This window comes from Setaria viridis, chromosome 1, assembly GCF_005286985.2.
Source record: "Setaria viridis chromosome 1, Setaria_viridis_v4.0, whole genome shotgun sequence".
Classification (NCBI taxonomy): Eukaryota; Viridiplantae; Streptophyta; class Magnoliopsida; order Poales; family Poaceae; genus Setaria; species Setaria viridis.
In genome coordinates this window covers 192,636-213,489 of record NC_048263.2, presented here as the reverse complement: position 1 = coordinate 213,489, position 20,854 = coordinate 192,636, and the positions used below count along the sequence as shown (strand labels likewise).

The 20,854-nt window shown below is 40.8% G+C and overlaps 4 protein-coding genes across 4 annotated transcripts; 3 read left to right on the top strand and 1 right to left on the bottom strand.

The window, feature by feature from the left end:
* The first annotated feature begins 12 nt into the window (after window positions 1–12).
* On the top strand, window positions 13–2,775 carry LOC117849879 (WAT1-related protein At3g30340). Its single transcript, XM_034731613.2, has 5 exons — window positions 13–760; window positions 868–930; window positions 1,026–1,554; window positions 2,097–2,248; window positions 2,363–2,775. The coding sequence occupies exons 1-5, from the start codon at window positions 519–521 to the stop codon at window positions 2,505–2,507; spliced, it is 1,131 nt and encodes a 376-aa protein (XP_034587504.1). The 5' UTR covers window positions 13–518; the 3' UTR covers window positions 2,508–2,775.
* A 481-nt stretch (window positions 2,776–3,256) lies between these two features.
* On the top strand, window positions 3,257–4,605 carry LOC117849907 (putative invertase inhibitor). Its single transcript, XM_034731646.2, has one exon. The coding sequence runs from the start codon at window positions 3,774–3,776 to the stop codon at window positions 4,401–4,403; it is 630 nt and encodes a 209-aa protein (XP_034587537.1). The 5' UTR covers window positions 3,257–3,773; the 3' UTR covers window positions 4,404–4,605.
* Window positions 4,606–4,626: 21 nt separating this feature from the next.
* LOC117849924 (putative invertase inhibitor) lies at window positions 4,627–5,422 on the top strand. Its single transcript, XM_034731668.2, has one exon. It carries the CDS (start codon window positions 4,809–4,811, stop codon window positions 5,349–5,351), a length of 543 nt encoding a protein of 180 aa, XP_034587559.1. The 5' UTR covers window positions 4,627–4,808; the 3' UTR covers window positions 5,352–5,422.
* Window positions 5,370–20,834, bottom strand: LOC117849852 (DNA-directed RNA polymerase III subunit 2). The gene is made up of 35 exons (XM_034731567.2): window positions 20,381–20,834; window positions 20,234–20,300; window positions 20,039–20,129; window positions 19,900–19,952; window positions 19,721–19,785; window positions 19,293–19,398; window positions 18,375–18,485; window positions 18,155–18,214; window positions 17,165–17,194; window positions 16,873–16,923; window positions 16,701–16,799; window positions 15,946–16,005; window positions 15,786–15,875; window positions 14,582–14,683; window positions 14,386–14,496; window positions 14,192–14,308; window positions 13,992–14,108; window positions 13,827–13,907; window positions 12,582–12,686; window positions 12,418–12,498; window positions 12,189–12,335; window positions 12,070–12,114; window positions 11,140–11,217; window positions 10,933–11,072; window positions 10,717–10,816; window positions 10,024–10,145; window positions 9,748–9,883; window positions 9,537–9,667; window positions 8,404–8,529; window positions 8,274–8,329; window positions 7,498–7,568; window positions 6,590–6,674; window positions 6,409–6,512; window positions 5,857–5,985; window positions 5,370–5,737 (listed from the first exon to the last, which is right to left on the bottom strand). The coding sequence occupies exons 1-35, from the start codon at window positions 20,725–20,727 to the stop codon at window positions 5,687–5,689; spliced, it is 3,465 nt and encodes a 1,154-aa protein (XP_034587458.1). The 5' UTR covers window positions 20,728–20,834; the 3' UTR covers window positions 5,370–5,686.
* Between the last annotated feature and the right edge of the window lie 20 nt (window positions 20,835–20,854).

Sequence of the window (20,854 nt, the reverse complement as noted above, 5' to 3'; positions counted from 1 at the left end):
CATGCATTCTGCTGGCTGGCTGTAGTGCTGAATAGAATTTGTACCTGATGGCTGGTAGATGGATGGACTGAATGTTTGTGAAGGAAACAGAAACAAAGATAATTCGAATCCAAGAAAAGAAAAGTGTGGGTGAGGAAACGGAGTTGACCAGACAATTCACTACCAGCTGATGGTGCAAAGAGCTTTCTTGGGAATTTTATATGCTGAGTGCATCCAGCTTTTCTGCACTTTATTGGCATCTTATTTGGGTCACTAAAAAAAGGGAAACGTCAGTGCTGAGGCTGAATCATGATTTTATAATCCACATTTGTGTTGCAATTTGATCTTGCGATTTGCAGATGAATATATGCATTTTCACTGTTAACTTTCAGCTGGAGAGCAGCAAGGAAGGTAGTATGCTCGCAGCACTTGCCCCTTTCTTTTGTCCCCCTCGTAATGAATGAGAGCCGTCGCATTTCCGGGACATCGGCTAGTGGAAGGGCAGCCCTATATATGGTCCCTGACTAGATCTTTGGCATATGAACCTAGCTAGAGCATCTTGGTACACATTCATTGACAGGGTCACAACAATGTGGGGAATGGCACACCTGGATGAGTGGAGGCCGGTGATGGCAATGCTGGTCTTCAACCTCATCTCTGCTGTGATGACAGCGTTGGTGAAGGAGGCGCTCCAACAAGGGCTCAACAGCCTGGTCCTCATCACTCTTCGGCAGTTGGTGGCAACCGTCTTCCTAGCTCCCATAGCCTACTTCAAAGAACGGTACCTGAAGATTCTGCATGGTGGATTGCAATGCATTGATTCAGGTACTAACTAACTGATCATGCTATATCTGCTAGTAATCTGCTTCGTCTTCTTTTTCATTCCAGGAACACAAGGCCGAAGCTCACGGCAGAGATCTTTGTGTACCACTTCTTCAGTGCAGCGCTTGGGTACGACACATGAACACACATCGGCTTTTTTCTTTTTCTTTCAACACATAAAACATACATTGACCTCACCTGGCACGTGTGTGCTTGATGTGCAGCGCTGCGCTCTCACAGTACACCTTCTTCTACGGGCTCAAGTTCACGACTGCGACGTTCGCCATAACATTCGCCAACTTGGCTCCAGTCCTCACCTTCTTGATCGCCATAGCTCTGCGGGTGGAATCACTCAACATGAAGAGCAAAGCAGGATCTGCAAAGATCATCGGGACGCTCATGTCGTTCGGAGGGGTGCTTCTACTAAGTCTCTACAAGGGTGTTGCCGTGACACAACAGAGCACCGCTGCTGCACTGAGCTCATCTCACCATGCAGCTTCCTCTCAAGTAGGTATTGACAAGAAGAGCTGGATGCTGGGAACTGTATCATTGCTGGCAAACTGCCTGTTCTTCTCCTTTTGGCTGCTGCTGCAAAGCCGGCTGACAAAGAAGTACCCGGCGCTCTACTCCAGCACCGCCATCATGTTCTTCATCAGCACACTGCAGGCCGGAGCACTGACGGTGACGATGGAGAGGCACTCATCAGTGTGGATTGTGACAAGGAGGCTGGAGATCCTCACAATCTTGTATTCAGTAAGATACCATTACCATCTCAACTTTACAGTTTACACTGCTTGCTTAGGCATGAAAAGGCTCCAGTTATTATCCCTAACTATTCATGGATGACACGATGGCCATGCAAGGAAAAAGTCCATACTAGCAACGCGTGTCAAAGTAGCTTTCGGAAAGCGGCAATTGCAGCAACGAAGAAATGATAGCATATTTAGTCTGAGCGCAGTTTGCCCAAAAGGAGAAAACACTAGTGAAACCTTTTGTCCTTAGTAACTTCCACTGACCATTTTTTTAAAAAAACAAAACTCGATATTGCAACCCAATAAGCTCAAAACTGTCCACCACTCGCTCCATATCCGCGCTTGTGTTAGGCATTATCCAATTTTCTGGCACAAATCTTCCATGCATGGCCAGATCGACTGTCAGATTATATTTCAAGGATAGATATATTGTAGAGAAATATACCTGGTACCTGGTATGGATTATGCAGGATGTTCACCAAAGAAATCAACCTCTCTTCGAAACACTACAGGTATATAATACTTGGTTGCATTTGGTGTTAGGGCATCGTGGCATCCGCAGCAGGCTTCCTGATAATGACCTGGTGTGTCCACAAGAGGGGTCCAGTTTTCACTGCAGCCTTCATCCCCATCATTCAGATCATGGTAGCCATCATCGATTTCTTCTTCCTCCACGAGCAGATCTATCTTGGCAGGTGACTAAGATACTCTTTTCCTGTTCAATAATCATTATATCTCAGTTGTATGTACCGATTATTCATATGGATATGTGACTGACATATAATTTGTGTTTTGGGTTCAAAAAACAGCATTCTAGGTTCGGTGCTGATGATATTTGGGCTTTACCTTTTGCTGTGGGGAAAGAAGAAGGATGCGTTGGCATGTTGTACAGATAACAAACAAGTGGATGAAGAAGAGGCCGACAAGGAGGAGCAACAAGCAGAGAAATCATAATTGGGAGGGATATCTATAGATATGTGTATACAGTATGCACCACTGTATCTCAGAATATTCATAGCTTTTCTCCTCATTTTTCCTAGTAGTATATGGATATACATAGAACACCATGTGCAGACTACTGCTCATTCCTATATATGAAGAAATAAGCCAAAATTTGGAGATTTCAAATCAAAATTGAACATAGCAATAACTTACAGTATCTTTCTTGGACTCTTGGTCCTTAATTAGGTTTATTATTATCAAATGAAATTCTATATATATATATAGCATTCTGGTCTTATTATTAGTATGTTCTTAAATGATCAAAATTGTCAAAGCAATAACTTACAGAGGATGCTGGTTCTCTTGGCACCTGTTAGCGGTGCTGATGAGCTCTCTTTAATCTGAGCATGGTCTGATATGATGGGTCCTGACAAGAAAAGGGAAATTCGATGAGCATATGCTGTTTTCCCAATTAATCGAGCACTAGCTAGGCTGCTAGCATCTAGCCGCTCGATCTACAGTACCTGCAGCTGCATACATGCTTAAAAAATGGTGGACTTGTAGATAGTGCAGGGAGGATCTATAGTTCTGTGGACTTTATTCCATGCCATAGTCCTTGCAATTCGATCTCTATTATTATGACTCATGAAAAAGTGATATTCTTTCCTACTGTGGCACCTGGTGGTTAATTATTTTTAGATTAAGGAAAAGGTCCGGCCTCAAGGTGGTTAATTATTTGATGATCATTTATCGAATTCGGCTGATTGATCATGCATGACGTACAGATATGCAATTCATCAGTGCATCTGACGGATGCCATGTGTTAATGGAAACCCAAAGAAAGAAAGGAAAAAGGAAGCACTCTTACTCTAGAAGACGACCTTGCACTGTACTAAAATAGCAGTGTCGTCTTAGGCGGCTAGCAGAGTAGCAGTGGTGGCGGTGGATCCATGGATAGATGCATGCGTGCATGCATGCTGAAGCATTCAACGATGGAGCTGAGGCCTCTCGATCGGCCTACCTGCTGCATGCTAATAGAGGCATCGATCCATGAGGCGGCGGGAGAAGAAGAAGAGGTCTCCGATCCATCTCCTCCGAGCGTCTTTCTTGGATAAATAGCGACCCTTCCTCCTCCCTTGCCTGCCGCCGATCCATCCATCCTTCCTTCCTTCCTCTGCGACGTACGTGTATATATAGTACAAGAAGAAGATCGAGACATCATTTAGTTGTTACTGATTAGCAGCGACAAGGATCGACAAGGCAAAAGGATACATAGCAATGGCGGAGATGATGAGTGGGTTCACATCGCCGCTCTGCCTGCTCCTCCTCCTCTTGGTGGTAAGCATTGCACCGGTGGCGCGGGCGGCGGAGATGGAGATGGAGTTGGTGCCAGCAGAGGAGGAGTCGTCGTCGTCGTCGTGCGCTGAGCCGGTGAGCGTGGAGGCGGCGTGCCGCGGTGCGTCGGAGACCCACGCCGGCGTGGCCTACGACCACTGCGTGGCGTCGCTGGGGGCGGACCCCCGGAGCAAGGAGGCGGAGGCCGGCAGCATGCACGGGCTGGCGGTGCTGGCGACGAGGATGGCCGTGGACCACGCCGCCAGCACGGAGTCGAAGATCGAGGACCTGTCGGAGCTGGAGGAGTCGCCGCACGCGCGCGCCCGCTACAACCACTGCCTGGAGCTGTACGGCGCCGCCGCCGACCTCCTCCGCGACGCGCTGGACAACCTCAAGGCGCAGATCTACGGCAAGGCCATGGAGCAGCTGTCCGCGGCGCTGGGCGCCTCCGAGAGCTGCGAGGACGCGTGGAAGGGCCAGGAGAACGCTGCAGGCATCCCCGTCGCGGAGCACGACAGGGAGTACGGGCGGATGGCGCACATCGCCCTCGGATTCACGCACGCCGCCGCATGATCGACCGACCATATTCAAATCTGCATCTGCTGTTTGTATTTCCATGTTTTGATTTGATTTCAGATGGCCTTGATCGGATGGATTTTTCTTTTACTATTTTCCGTGTGCGTGCGTGTGTTGATTAAATATGTGTTGTAGTTCATCTCATAGATGAGGGGAAAGGAGGAGGAGGAGGAGGAGGAATAAAAGGCTTTTTCATTAATTTCTTTTCTTCTTCTTCACAACAATATAATACAGCAAACTTGGCATTCAGTTGCCATCCGACTGATGATCGACTTGCTTACACGCTTGAGCCACCTGGGCTCGGACAAAAGAAAGCACCAGGCGCGTGAGCCATCCACCACTATATATGGACGTGGGTCTGCGCACTAAACAAGAGTAACAAGAGCAGCAGCAGCAATCAATATGGCAGCTTCATACATCACATACCATCCCTGCTGTATCATCTTGGTGTTGCTGCTGATCCTGATGCCCATGCCCTGCGAGTCGTTGGATATCGTAACCGATACCTGCGAGAGATGCAGCAAGAGCGACCCAAAGGTGAACTACACCCTCTGCGTCTCGTCTCTTTCAGAGAGCAGCAGCCAGGAAGACCTCCACGGGCTCGCCATGGTTTCAGCCAGGCTGGTGAGGTCGGGTGCGGTGACCATGGAGACCAGGATGGCCGAGCTGAGCAGGAAGGAGAGGCCATGGTCCCCAAGGAGGTCCTGCCTGGAGGCATGCGCTGGAGTGTACCATAACTCGCTCTACGACCTCGACACCTCCATCGCAGCCATAGACGAGAGAAGGTACGGCGATGCCAAGACATCCATGAGCGCCGCCACCGATGCGCCTGTCACCTGTGAGGATGAATTCAAGGAGCAGGGCTTAGAGCCACCCTTCAAGGCAGAGAGCAAACTCCTGTTCCAGCAGGCGGTCATCTCCCTAGCCATCATCTCCCTACTATGATGTGTTTCAGATCCAGTATCAGCATACTTGCAATTATTAATATGGAACTAAGATACTACTAGTACATGACATGATATACATGCGCTTGTTCCAACAGGCGGTCATCTCACTTTATATATATGGATAGTTAATAAACCAGACAAGCAGTCCCAGGGCCTTGCATGCTCTTGATAATAAGAGCACAAGGATGCATTGTGCAGCCTTCCTTGTTGCTGCGAAACCTTCCTTGTACACCGCAGCAATCCACTCCGCCAAGAAAATGGACATCAACCAAGCCTTTAACTATCCAGCTTGGCAACCAGCTCCATAAACCATCATCGATTCACAATCTCAAGCTATCCTTCGGTTAGCTTCAATCGTGGAACAACATTCATTGATTGCAATTCCTGGAACCAAATAAGAGGAGCACATGAGATCAACTGTAAATGGCATGTGGACCAATTATAATATAGCCTGTACTATTAACACAAAGCTTCGCTAGGATCCTGAGAAAGTTGGGTTCTACCTGGAATAAAAGCTTGCAGGCATATGGCAGCCTCATCTTGGCCATATTTTCCCCGTTCTTGCACATTGAACAGTACGAAGTCTTAAGTTTATAGTTGTAGTACCCCAGCAAGCCACATTTTCTGCAAACCTGCCCCAACATTCAAATCCATAAACAAGGTAAGCCCAAAGACATTTAAGTGCTTGATGTTGGCGCTGAAACTAAACTAAATATTGTACTATGTTGCCAAGGGATATGTTAACTCTTTTGAAATACTCAACCATTAACAGAAGAACACTTGATTTATCAGTTCATTTTCCTGAAGAGAGAAGCTTAAATGCTTAGCCACCCGATATAACATTTACTCTTTTTTACTGTATATGATTAAAAGCTATATAAAATACTACCAGCCTTAAGACCTGTTTACCCACTGAACAATGATTATCTACTGAGTAGCAAGAACAGGAAGGTTCCGTAATCTTACTGATCCTAATACAACAGCATGAGCAGTTATGCTCCTTGCACAATTCCAGTCTCTGCCAAAAAGAAATTCAGAAACTACTTGGAAATCACCTGGACTTGATATGGATCACTGGATAGAAGTAGACGTTCAAAGATCAGCATGCTTGCACCATATGCAATCAAACAGTCACGTTCCATTTCACCAAGACGCAGACCTATAGGAAAGGAATATATTAAACAAGGGAACCAACATAATAATAATAAAACTGCAGAGTATATAGTGTTGAAAAACCTCCATCGCGACTTCGCCCTTCAGTAGGCTGCCTGGTTAACAACACTCGTGGTCCACTAGCTCGAGCATGCATCTTATCAAGAACCTGGAGAATCATCAAGTTAGCAAAATTGTTTACAGATTCAACAAGTTCAACTGGAATCCAAAACAAGACGAAAATGCTGCAATAGGCACCCAATAGCTTGAGATATCCAGAAAACAAAAAATAAGAACGCAATATCAAATTCTAAAAATCTTATCTCAAGTTTTTCAACAATCTTTAGGCACTGCTAAAGTGCTAATGCCTTAAAAACTAATAAAATTACTTACATCATGCAAAATGGCATCAATAGGGTAGGTCATGAGTTAAGCTAAGCCTGCCCCTACATTACTTTTTATAAGCTAATTATAAACTACCTTTTCTGTATCTATAACCACTTCTCTCTACTGAACTACAAACCAGCTTAGTACATATCCATAAATAACGATTTTGTTACAACCAGTTGCACACGAAAGAAGGTTGTGCTCTCCCTTTCATATCCGCCTTTGACACCTCTATCAAGACCAACTCATTCCCCATTTACTCCCTAAGGTCACAAAAATTGTTGTTTTTGAAATCACCAGTTAACAGTCTCCAAAATGCAGCTCCGGCCACCAATTTCTCTTGTACTTTATCTGCAAACCTAGTAAACTATATTGTTACGGGAGTTCTCTCAGTGGGAATGTAAATTGACGTTTTCATATGTTAGGCCCTATTACTCAAGGACATATTGATAGCCAATGTTTAAAGAGTTAGACCAGACAAGTCCCAGAACAACACTATTGTGTGTACACTAAACAAGAGTACAGCGTGACACATGGCAGAATTAGAAAACACAGCCTCAATCCAGGTCAACCAAGAAGGAACAATATAGCTAAACTAACCGTACCATGTGCTTCAGTTTCTGATAGTAGATTGGTCCCATGAAGATGTATGCCTCCAGAGGATGACCTAGAATGCCTAAAATGGGGGCCAAAAATCAGCTCTGAGGATCCATGGCAGGCCCAAGCAGCAAAGATGAACACCATAAATAGAAAAAAAATCATTTGGTGCTTAAGAAATAGGAAATATAATGTTGTACCAAAGAAACTAGCATGATTAGAATAATGGAAAACAGCTATGAAGCTCCAGTTCCACCATATCTAGGTTTGCTAAGTCTCCCTCCCATATCTTCTTTTTTCTTGAACACGCAGAAGCGCTGCTTATCTTTATATTAAGAAGATGAAAAGATATGGGACTCTAAGTCCCATATCTTTTATAGCTTTATATATCGTGCATGTTTACAAAATATTCCCGGTAATTTCAAATTCTGCAGATCAATTTTTTTTAACTTTGATAATCAATATATGAAGAAATAAATAGTTTGGCAATATAAAATAGATGTTACTAGATTCATCATGAAAAGTGTTTTCAAAATATTTAATTATCTTCATTTGAAATGTCATATTTTCTAGAAATTGTTAGTGAAAGATTCCCCTTGTAGACTATCAATATCCTATAAGACATTGCAGGGAGTAACAATTAGCATTTGTAATTTTGTTCATTAAGTGATTGTACATTGGTCTAGCTTCAATCCGCATACTAGCCCAAGCAATACGGGGCACAACATGAAATTTCAAAGTGTGCTTACAGAAAGTAATTTTATAATTTAATATTAGAACACACCTGAGTACAAGAAATCTTTTCCATTATAGCTGAAGCCATGCTTGATTAGAGTATTGCTAAAATGAAAGAAAAAACAGTGTTAAAACAATCAATTAGACAAACTTGAGATGCTAGTAGGACAGAAGTATACCTTATGTCTTCCACTTTATCAGCATTACCACTTGGTTCACCAAATGCACTGCCATAATGGAATCGACCACAAGATACACCAGCCTTTCCACCAATAAGTTCAATCATTTTACCTATAGTCATACGACTGATGAGACAAAAAGAACAAGAAAAATGAGTCAAATGGGATGGAACGAAAATTTGTACACAAAAAAATAGACCAATTTAGGTAGATAACAAAAATTTAAATTCAAATTTCTGGGCACAAGTTTACTGAATTCAGATTCGATCTCTTTATTTTAGGTCAAGACTCAAGAGTTTCAAATTGTAAAAAACAGATACGATAGATGGTGGAATGAACTAGATACTAAAATGTATGAAATATAGACAAAACATGGAGTCTTTGAGAACCAAATTTTTGAATGTGAGCTAGATTAACTTAAAATCAAAGATTTATTTCCAGCTAAAGTTTACAGGACCAAATTCATTGTGCCAAAGTTATTTTATCCATTTCATAAAATATATAAAGGGCAACGTTCAGAGCATACCCAAAGCTTAAGTCAATGTACAGAGCATGCCAAACTGAGTATGATCTTAAGATGCCAGCAGTCCACTAAACATATCGTGTCAATATCTACAACTCTTACTACTTACTAAAATATCCAAAGTGGAACAAAAAAAAAAGAAATAACGCATGTTCAATTTCTAAACCATTTTCAAGCAAACAATCAACCACAGAGCTGACTAAGGGGGTGTTTGGATCCCATGGGCTGAACTTTAGCCCTCATATTTGGATGCCAAATAGAAGGATTAAATATGAGCTAATTGCTAATCTAATTGTACAGATAAGGGCTAATTGGTGGTTAGAGCCTATTGCACCTAATTAGCCCTTGATTAGTCCATGTTTAGCTCATCAACACATATAAGGGCTAAACTTTAGCCCTCCTGTTTTAGCCAATCCAAATACCCCCTAAGACATGGAAAAACATGTCCATAAATAAATGGTTGCACAAAATACGGACATTGTATTCAAAGACACATTAGCGTTCATGGGAGGAGGAACTTAGCCAGATTAAGAAAATGAATGAAGACAATTTTTTTCTCGAATAATGAAGAGATAAAACATGTACAAATATAACAAAGCCAATGTCAAACCTAGGGAATCCATGTGGATTCATAATTAAATCAGGGCATATTCCCCTCTCAGAGAAGGGGAAGTCCTCCTGCTGAACAATGGTGCCACAAACACCTTTCTGCCCATGTCTGCTACTAAATTTATCACCAACCTGGCTCACAAACAGGACAGACAAATTTAAACCCATCTTTCTACAGTTGAAACCAAGTGAATGCAGCAAATTAGCCATACCTCTGGCCTCCTTGTATGGCGGATAATGCATTTAATAGATAGCTTCTCATTTGTATCTGAACAAAGCATTACACGATCTACAACAGTAGTCTCACCATCAACACCTTTGTAAATGGCCGGTGAGTCCTTGTAGTCCCTAGGTGGTAAATTTTAAGACCATAAAGCACATATAACATACACATCATTCAACATGATCAGAACTTCTGAGCTATAAAATAGAAGATACAAATATAGAACAAAATAATGAAAGAAAACACAATAGAGGCGAATGTTCACCTGTCCATTAACGGTGCACCAGCACCTCTTCTATCTATAACTTTGGGAGATTGCTTGTTCACATAGACATCATGATTGCGAATTATTTGACCAGGTGCAGCAATGCCATCTTCATCCAGTGCCTGTAAATAAGTTATGTCGGACAATAGAAAGAGACGGAGACAGAGTAAACACCAAACATGCACACACAATAAGAAAATGGAAAAGGCTGTTGCCAGCAGTCTGTTAATTCCTTGGACACTTTCATCATTCATTATGTATAGTACTAAAAGTTGGAGCTCAAGATGCATGCTAATTTGAATTTACACTCAAGTTTATAGCAGAACAAGAATATTCTAGGATGACAATACATATAATATCATAGGAGAATACAGCTAAGGCCAAATTTACGTGGCTTCCAGAACAAAAGTCAAGAAAACAATGCAAAGGTTCTACGAAATTGAGCACATAACTACCAAGGAATAGGTTCCCTTTAAATTCAACTTCCTTTATGTACTTCTACAGAAGTCAATGAATTGGATTTTGTTCTATGAACCTTATGATCAATATAGTTAAAAAAAGGTTGAGAGCAATTACTTGGACCTTCACAATGTACAGAAGTTTCACAATCCCCCCCCCCCCCCCCCCCCCCCCCCCCCCCGCCTCCCCAAAAAAATAAATCATTTCATGTTAAATTATCAGTCCTATTCTTACCCGCATATTCTGCTTTACCAAAGCACCATCTTTATCTCTTTGTGGTTTAGCGATCCTATCAGACACACCTTCTCCATAGTACTCCTTTATAACTGTGTACCTGCAAGATGAGAACAAAATAGTCACTATGGAAACCAGTACAGTGGAATTTCAGACATGATCCCAAGCACTCCAAGTAAATGAAAGAGAAGTGTCGATTGAAGTATATAGAATTACTTTTTCATTGCTATGCAACGACCGAAACCTCGATCAAGCGATGATTTATTCATTACAATTGCATCTTCAATATCATATCCACTATAACCCATGACAGCAACAGTGGCATTCTGCCCAGCACCAAGCTTGTCGTATCCCACCTGAAAAGGAGTTCTAGTAAAATATCTGGTACATTAAGCTAAGACAGTCTGCGGGTCAGAGACAAACCAATTCAATTGTTTTGGTTGTTAGCAGTGGGCGTTGTGCATACACTAGTAAGTAGAGTAGTGAATCTGCTCTGAACAACTGCAGCACATTATAGAGAAACATTACTTTCACCTCATAAAGGAAAGAAGCTAAAATCAACATAGAACCAGAATATCACAAAGTCCAACACATCAGAAAGGAATTAATTACAGAGTAAATTGCACAAAACACCACCTTCAGGAACTGCATTGTCACAATTTTTCCATGAAAGGGACCATGCCAAAATTGCATTGCTCCAGGAAAGTAACAAAATTACAGTGACTCAAGTCCGTTAAATGTGTACTACACACCAACCATTTGTAAACGACAAGCGGCTAGGCATAGTCCTGGATAAACAAGGAGCACACAGGGCTCTCAGACCTGTGTACAGTATTTGCAGAAGCATCTCCGAGGGGGACACTAACCAAAAAACTCTCAAACTTCCCAACTATTGGAAGAGGAAAAAAGATAGCTAAGAACTCTGCTCCAAACAGCTTTGTTGGGGGTGGCACACTTTTTTCTCGAGCATTCCACATCCTAATTGTATTGTCACGGTTCATTGGAGGGAACTATATAAACAGGGGGCTGGGGGTTGGAGGCCATAGTGGTCATCAAGCATGACCAATCAACTCAAGCCAACACAAATATCTTATCCAAGGCTTGTATTGGGCAATTAGGAGTGCTCACAAGGATTAGGCTTAGATAATTCTGTAGTAGTAGATCTTGTATAGGGCAAAATCGAAGGGTCGAGTAGGGTTGTGCGAGTGACAATCACTTGTACTTTTTTGGAGTAACGTTTAAATAATTTGTGCTTAGCCAAAACCTTATCCTCCTGTCATAGTTGCTTCCACACTATCATCTAGGGTTCCTACGTATTTAACAAATCAAAAGAGAAACGAAGTGGTTCCTTGCCTGATTATATGCAATATTTCCCATCGCTTGCTTACCCATCGCACACTGAAAAGGAGAAATATCAATAGAAAGTAACCAAAGAATCAACAGGATATATCAGCAATAATTGGTATCCTTGCCTGATAAGTATTACGTGGAGATTGGTTATGGTGTGGATAAGGAATAAGTCCGGATACAACTCCTAAGATAGACAATGGCTCTATTTCAATGTGTGTGATGCTGCTTCTTTCAACATCATCTTGATCCACATGCTCATACAATGCAATCTGTTCAAATCAAATTAGAACACATTACATTACAAATAAACCAATAAATCACACAAGAAAAGGCAAACAGATCAGGATATACCAATGCATTGTTCTCTTCATTGACGTCAAGATATTCGATCAATCCATCACGCAGAAAATCATCGAAAGAACGAACACCATCCTAGAAGGTAATTTCTCATTTTTGTGAGACAGCTAATAAACCAATGAAATGGGTCAAGATATTATGAAACGCATATTGCTAACCCTCAGTTCTTTCATATGATGCTCTTTGACCCTTGATATCCCCTTATCAGCAATTATAAGTGGGCGACATACACGACCACCATCAGAGGCAATGTGAATGCAATGCTAGAAAATATAGTTACAAGGTTAGTACCTTCATCATATCTTGTAAAACAAAAACAGAGCAAGGAAATATATTATCTCAGAAAAATTGTAAAACAAAAACAGATGCAGATCACAAATAGTCAGTAAACAGAACTAAACTTTCTTAACTTGGAGAGCAAACCACACTCAAGGTATATCCTTTGAATTACTGTGGTACATTCATAGTACTGACTCGTGAGACTTAAATAACGAGAGCAAGAGAATATGGCCACTGCAAGCTTATGGAAGCAAACTCTGCCTATTTTGTTCCCAACACATGTAAAGAGGGTTGTGGTAGGTCTGGCTATCCAAAGCATAACCCTATCTGAACCTGGTATCAAACGAGCAAAGCTTGTGGAAGAACCAAATACAAGATTCATGGAAACCACCTCAATATCAGCTAGTAGTAGTTTTTTTCCCCTTTCCCTTTTGGAGACACGATTAACTCGGCAAGATGTGCCATTATGATATCAAAGAATTATCGGACTCAGAAGTATTATGATAACGAGGACATTGCTACGGATCTTGCAGGATTATTTGCATGACCGTAGTGGCACACGCCTGTAAGCAGTATGACTGGTTGGGCCCTCTGCTCCTTCGGGAGTGTTCTTTTTTTCTTTTTGCTCATGGGTGCATCATGTGGCCATCCATGTACTTTGGTTCACAAATTATTTCTTCTTAATATAATGGCAGGCAGCTCTCCTGCCGGTTTGAGAAAGAAATAATAAGGACATCAATTTTCAGATCTAAATTCAACTTCCCTTCCTAGAAAGTTCAACTTAGCCCTCTATCTTTCACTGTCATGAATTCAAATGGAGAGTAACCACAAGCGGACTTGCAATTATATGCCTCAAGGATTTAAACTATTCGTTGGCTTCAAATCATTACCGTCGATTATTGAAATTAAGCTTTCAATAGCAGTTCTTTCCAAGGTTGTATAAGTTAGCAGTAATAAGCTTTAACTATGGAACTTTATTAACTCCATTACCACCAAAGAGTTGAGTTTAGAGTTGTTAGGAGTCAAGGCACACATTTATTCATTATCAGTTATCAAGGACACAATCATCATTGCATGATGCTAAAATTATTTTTGCTAATAGCAATCAAGGGATGAAACGATACCTGTTTCTCATTTACAAAAATGCTTACAAACTCTCCAATTTTGCCTGATCGACGCAAGTTTCTCATAGCGTTAGCAAATGTCTGAAAACAACATGTTCAACTTGATGAAAATAATGAAAGACAAATAAGTTAAACACCAATTTACCAATTCAAATTCTATCAGACCTGAGGCTGCCTGTGTTTCCCCAGTATTAATCCATTGAACATCACCAAAAAAGAACCTGGTGCATGTATTTCTTCTCCAGACAGAAGCGATAAATCTTCCACACCAAGACTTTTACACTATCGTAAAAAAATGAAAATATTGCATGTAAATTAACTGGTACAAAGTGTTATAGTCGAAAGGCAAACAAAAAAAAACAAACCAGATTCATCAGCGGGCCTTCCTCTTGATCTGTTGTAACGTGAGTCAATAGAGCCAAATTTTTCGTCAATCCACAAGCTTCTCCTTCAGGAGTATCACATGGGCAAAGCATACCCCACTGTTACCAATAAAACAGTATATCAGCAAGCATTTTTTATATATGATGTAGAAATACTGCTACCATGTCTAACTCACCTGACTAGGTTGCAAAGCACGTGGCCCACTTGTTTTCCGTGTCTTCTCAAACTGTGGTGTTATCCGTGTCATGTAGCCTAATGATGCCATGTACGATAGCCTAGAAAGAACCTGCATAAAAGCAGAAGTTTGAAGAACCTAAAAAAAGGTAATAGTATAGAGGGGGGGACAAATATTAGTTTTCAAGAATTGGTACCTGTGACACACCTTTCCTATGCATCCTAAACCGTTTAATATCCCAATTTCCTGTAGAAATAGCCCTCTCCAAACCAGAGGTTATGGATTCATGCTTTATCAACTGCAAAAGGCGGAGGACTTTTTTAAGAAATAAGGTATCTGCACATCTCAAAGTGATTAACAATTACAATTAAAGATGTTGCATCATATTGAGGAGATGTTACAGTGTTTGGAAGGTCCCTCTAAAATATATGGACCATTGATCTTATAATGCCAATTTAAGAACATGAATTTGGTAAATGTGGGCAGTTTTATAATTGTTCTTTGAGTTAACTGTCCTCCTATCGTGTAAGAAACGGCCATCTCAGATTCCATCCCTCCAATGATGCCTCTCAAAATACCAACTAGCGAATGGCAATTGCGTCCTACACCGCCTCCCTTCACCGACAACCCTCCTCCTAACTCCCACTGCAGCCTTTGTTGCTGACTCCCTGTCCCTAGTACACTCAAAACTAAGTTCCCTGTTTGCATACTAAGGCCACACTAGTGGTGAGTCAAGAGAAATCTGATGGTTCCAAGTATTGAACTCAAAAAAGGATAAAGTTTGATTACAGATCTGCTAGTAGTAATTACCCTCCTCTCTAATTTGATGATAGAATAAAACTATCTTTCTACCGTTCGATTTAATATTCAAATTGGCACTTAATCCATTTTACAGTAACAGTTCACAGCCACAGCTTTAAGTACCTTTTAGTAGGTGTCTTCTACTTTCTGACCATTGGATTTGAACAACCAACATATATTGGAACTCTCAAGCATGGTAACATCTCTCAACAGTATTATATGCAGAGCAAGATGGATAAATGTGCAGCCAAAAAATTGTAGCCACCCTCAGTACCTCCCTTATCAAGTTCCCATAACTAACCGAATGAAGACTGCATTTCACGAACAGCCAAGTTGTTGTTTTTAAACGGTCAAGAAGATTATTTAGGTTCTAAGATTTGGGAAAGGAGCACTAAGTGATGAAGCTGATTAAGCTCTGTTCCATGCTGCGGAGTAGATGCAGCAAAGATACTTCTTTTTTTCATGCAAGTCTGCTCACCTAGGTAACATAAGCGAACAACAACTATCATATAAAACTGAATATAACACAGAAAAGGCACTCAAAAGCGCTATTAAGGTGAGCCTTCAATTGTGGGTTATCAAATGAATATCGAGATTACCTGGCTGAAATCTGAAGGACTAGAACGAGTCTTGTCGCTATTTTTGTTCATGAGCTCTACAGCTTGGGAATTCATTGTTTTGAACAAATCCTTCAAACAATAAACAGAATAAGAGGTACTAATATGATGTTTACTAAAATAATATGAGAGAAAAAAATACCTCAAAAAGCAGGGATATTAGTTGACCAGACAGCTCCAGCCTCTTATTCCCTACATAATCCTGAAATATGTTCAATAGAAGATGTCAATAGGGTGGTAAACATGTGATCCTAATAAATTTGTAAGTAGAAAACATTTCATCTTTGTTCAAGCAAAACTCTAGGAGAATTTCTTGCTGTTAAAAACTCTTGTTCAAGAAGAGAAGTTTCATATAAACAGCAATCCCACTACTAACTTCTAATGTATTTCATTCCATGAACATCTAATCGCTTGGACTACATATATCATAAAATAGACCCCATCACATTACATTACCCAAATTGAGGAATATTATTATTTTCTTCATTCTAGTACTGACAAGGAATTCTAATTGACTACAACCAAATGGAATATACAAATATTTTACAAAAATTATCTGAGACATCAAAGGAAAGAAAAAAAACAAAAAAAAGGAGTGGGTTTTGCATAAGCTGGCAAAGGATCAAGACACAAAGGTCAAAACAGAGTAGACATGAACTGTGTTGTCCTAGTCGCCATGCAGGGTCATGACTCATGATGACCAGAGCTGTGCTAGACTCTGCACAGCTTGGCAGACACTACATGCAGCCAATTATATTTCAGTACAGATGGAACATGTTTGGTTCTCCAAATTAAAAGGAGCATGTTAGATTTCTTGATTATCAGTAGATTGTCATCCTTGCCCCAGGTTGTGGATGATAGAGACACAGCATGTAGCTATAGTTGCGGATAACTTGCCTTATCATCAAAGGTGTTAGCATTCAAGATTGCGTCCATCATGCGCCTTAACATTACGCCAGTGTATATACATTTTTGTCGGAAGTTCCCGTTCTTGACCTATAGGAGATATTGACATGAATATAAGAACAGTAGATTGCAAGCAAAAGTTAGGTAAAAACAATTCTCTCACCGGCACATGTGCAATAAACACATCACGTAGGATTGATTTCGATCGACCCTCCTGAAAGTGACAAAAAAAAAGCATGTCAGACGCCAGAAGATTGCGCCGTTCTGAACGCATATTTTGGAACATGTGCGCCGTAGAAACTTAATATATAATGAGAAACAAGTTCACAGCTTGCCATTTGTTCCTACTCTGATAAATTTTTAGAATATACATACATGGAATTTTGTAGTTCGCACATATTTGATAGCCAAAAGTTCTTAAATGAAATGAAAATGATTGAGCTACAATTAGTTACCTTCTGGTTTCCTGCACCAGGATATGTGACCTGAAAAAAAAAACAGGATCATGACTAGCAAAGATGCCACACTTGATACATAGACGTGATTACAACAGAAAATTTAGAGTTGGGTTACATCATGTCAGTGAAAAAGTAAGAGGGCATGACTGCAAATCTCTAAAAGATAACTCTTTTGGGCTAATTGTTGCAAGCCGCTATGTAGAAATTTGAGAATCTACTACTCTAGTTTCTAAAATGGTGTCAACACTGAAGTACTTAAATTCTGGCCGTATGGAAAAATTTTCTTTGCACGACTTTTACCTAAAAATTTCTCATCGCATCCTTGAATACAAGAAAATCTCAAGTTCACTAGTTAAAAGGTTCCTCTCCTGGTTCAGTATTTTACTGGTTTTGATATTTCATATTACTTTCAACCACTATTGTTAATGCTTCCACAAGCACTTCAACCTTCAGTTGCAGCCTACCATCTTCGCCTAGTTTTGTATTTGAAAGATTCATAAAACATATACGGAAAAGTATGACAAGTAAACTTAATCAAAAGAACATTTCCCTCAGCTACGACGAAAACAAAATAATCAATAATGTAGATCCTAGTAACCCTGGAGTGAAAATGAAGCCTAAGAATGCACACCCTGGATCCCCCACCTTATCCAACCCACAGGGCGGGGGTAGAGAGAGATTGAGAGAAGGGGTAAGGAAGGGAGGGGCAGAAGCTGATATAATCGGTGTGACCTCCATAGAACATAAAGCCCCTCCAGAGTAGTAGAACCAGAGGCTGCCATTGCAAATGTAGTAAAAGAATCTACAAGCGAATGCTTCTGAAGACAGAATACATAACTCGGTAACAAAGGGATCTACTCTAGCAAAACTTAGAATGCTCATTGTGCAACATTTAGTGCATTGTGATCCATTCGGCATAATTAAAAACACAATATATGGTTTAATTGAGTGATGGTATTAAATTTTTTTTTAGTTTGAAAATCTTACCTTCTCATCCATGTACTGCAGGGCTTGCTGTTGCGTATATATTCTCTCTGAGGCACATTCCTGAGAAAGCAGAAAAACATGTAAATAGTATAAAATACAAAATATATGGAGAATGACAAGAAAAAAGGGTGCGAAACAAATATTTGAAACATAGCACAAATTCAAGATCCAATTATAAAGTTACCAAGAGGATGTCCATTTTATCGTTAAGAAAAAGTACCTGAATAGATGGGAATAGGAGGTCTCCATATCTTGGATCTCTTCCAACCATCTGTACAACCTCTTGATCACTTTCCATTCCCATAGCTTTCATGACCACTATTATTGGAATCTGTAAATTTTAAAGCTCAGGAGTCGGAAACAAAGGTATGAATTGCCAACTTACTCCTTCCATGTCATAATATAGGACCCAACAATCTAGTGAGCGTTCAATGTGCCAGGTGTGGAATTAAGGAAAAGGAAGGAAATTTAGATCATGGTGCTCCTGTTAAACAAGAAAACTATTAATTTAAATGTTGCAAGATTACCTCAGTGCATTACGAACCTGAGTAAGTTGGGAAAATAAAATCCACTTGAGACTAAAAACTGACAACTGTGATCACTTGGCAGTGACACATTGATGTTACTTTCCAACTTAAATTTCTCTCAGTAGGTATAAGCATGTAATTAGAGTTAGCATAGTTAGCTGTTACAAAATTCAAAAGTAAGGCTCTCAGAAACACTTCTAAGTAGATAGGATTTGCTAGTTTGATCTTAGAAGATAATTAGGTTCAATCATGCCAGAGTAAAGTAACTAGGCAAACAAAGAAGATGCCAGGCTATTTCAATGAATCAGGAGCTTTTACTTCTTAAAAAATTATTTCCTTCGGTACTTCCAAAAGAACAATGACATACACAAAACATCCTGAATCTACTGTACTAATGAACTACACCAACAATCACACCCAGTACCACGAAATTAATTTATTACACAAAGTAATAGAAAAGGAATGATATACAAGTGCAGAAAACCTCATTAAGTAAACATTTGGTTTTGATGTGTTCCCTGTCTCAAGATTTTTTAAAAAAAATGGTAGGGTCCCAAATGTACTGAAATGGAAGGAGTACTTAACAAGCTAACTGGATTTGTAATGCATACCGGTTTCGTGAATTGATTCAGCTGTAGATAGATCTTCTCCTTATCCAAAGTAATCACCGTCTTGCTTTTAATTTCATGTGTGCTGCTGGTAACAGATGCAATCACCCTAATTGACAGAAAATACAGGTGCTACCGTAAGATGTTGAATATTATCCCACTTCACAAGGGGTGCTAAAGCTATAGGACCAAAGGAGCTAGGAATGAAATGCCATGTGCAAGATCACACAGGAAGAAGTTATTTCAGCAATGAGTGACCAATGGAGCTCAATGCCCCATGTTGACCATGATGGTTGGAATTTGAGTTTCCTAGCAACTTCTAAACTAATCTGAATCGAACTGCGGTTAAGAGTTGGAAAGCTGCTTAGAAAGACGCTGACACATTACATGACAATAAGTTTATGAATAAATAGGTCCGTAATGAGTATGACCTTCCTTTACTATCGGTGTCTATAATAATACGATTCTTCGATAGCTGTTCTTGTATTAGAATGACCTGAAAATGAACAAATATTGCAAGATTGTTAACGCACAAAGCAAGCATTAGAAACTTGCACGACAAAACCAGAAGAAGTTACAGTTAGCCATGTAACTAAATTAGTGCTGTTACCTTCTCAGTTCCTTTGACTATGAAGTAGCCACCAGGATCAAGAGGGCATTCACCTAGGATCATGGTGGTGAAACCATGAGAACAATCAGTAAGATATGAAGATGCTTTGTATGATGAAGAATTCGAGAAATAGACCAACCGAGTCTTGCTAGTTCAGCTTCATCCTTTCCATGCAGAATACATGCATAACTTCTAAGCATAATGGGCATGTAGCCAATGAGAACGTTCCTCTGATGAGTAAGTAAGTAGATAAGGTGAGTAGTAGTTGTTGGTTTTCTTTTGTTTTTCCCATCAAGTGTGCAAAAAGGTACTTGGATCAGAGTAATGGGATTACCTTAAACTGCAGCTCATGCTGCTTCCCGACGGTATATTCGATATCAACTTTTATAGGAGCAGAATAACTGAATGAAGAGATGAAAAATGTTAAAATCTATCTGTAGAAAGTGCAAGAGATGGATGGATGGAGATGGGGGAGGCTTACGTGCGGTCAGTAAGGCGGCAAAAGTGCGGCGTGATTTCTTCGACTTTGTAATCAACTTGAACTGAGGGCGTGCCAACATGGACGTTTGTGTACCTAAGGTAGATGTTTGGGTCATTGCGGGCCTCAATCCGATTGTTTGCCTGGATGATGTTCCTGATTCCCCTGGTGATGAAGTAGTTGAAGGAGTCGATGTGCTCCTTGACGAGCCCTCGGACCTTGAGGAATGCGGGGAGGAGCGCGAACTTGTCGACGGGGTTGGCGACCGGCGCGGCCAGCGAGCGGTAGGACGGTGGAGGCACATCCTTGTCCTTTTTGGCCGCATCGTCGCCTGGGGGGGGAACCGTCATGGCGGCGGCGGCGGCGGCCGGGCGGTTTAAGAGGGGTTTAGGAGCTGAGCGAGGCGGCGGCGGGGGAGAGGAGCGCCGCCGGGGCCGGGATGGGAGGGAGCTCTTCCTGATTTCTACTATAAATAAT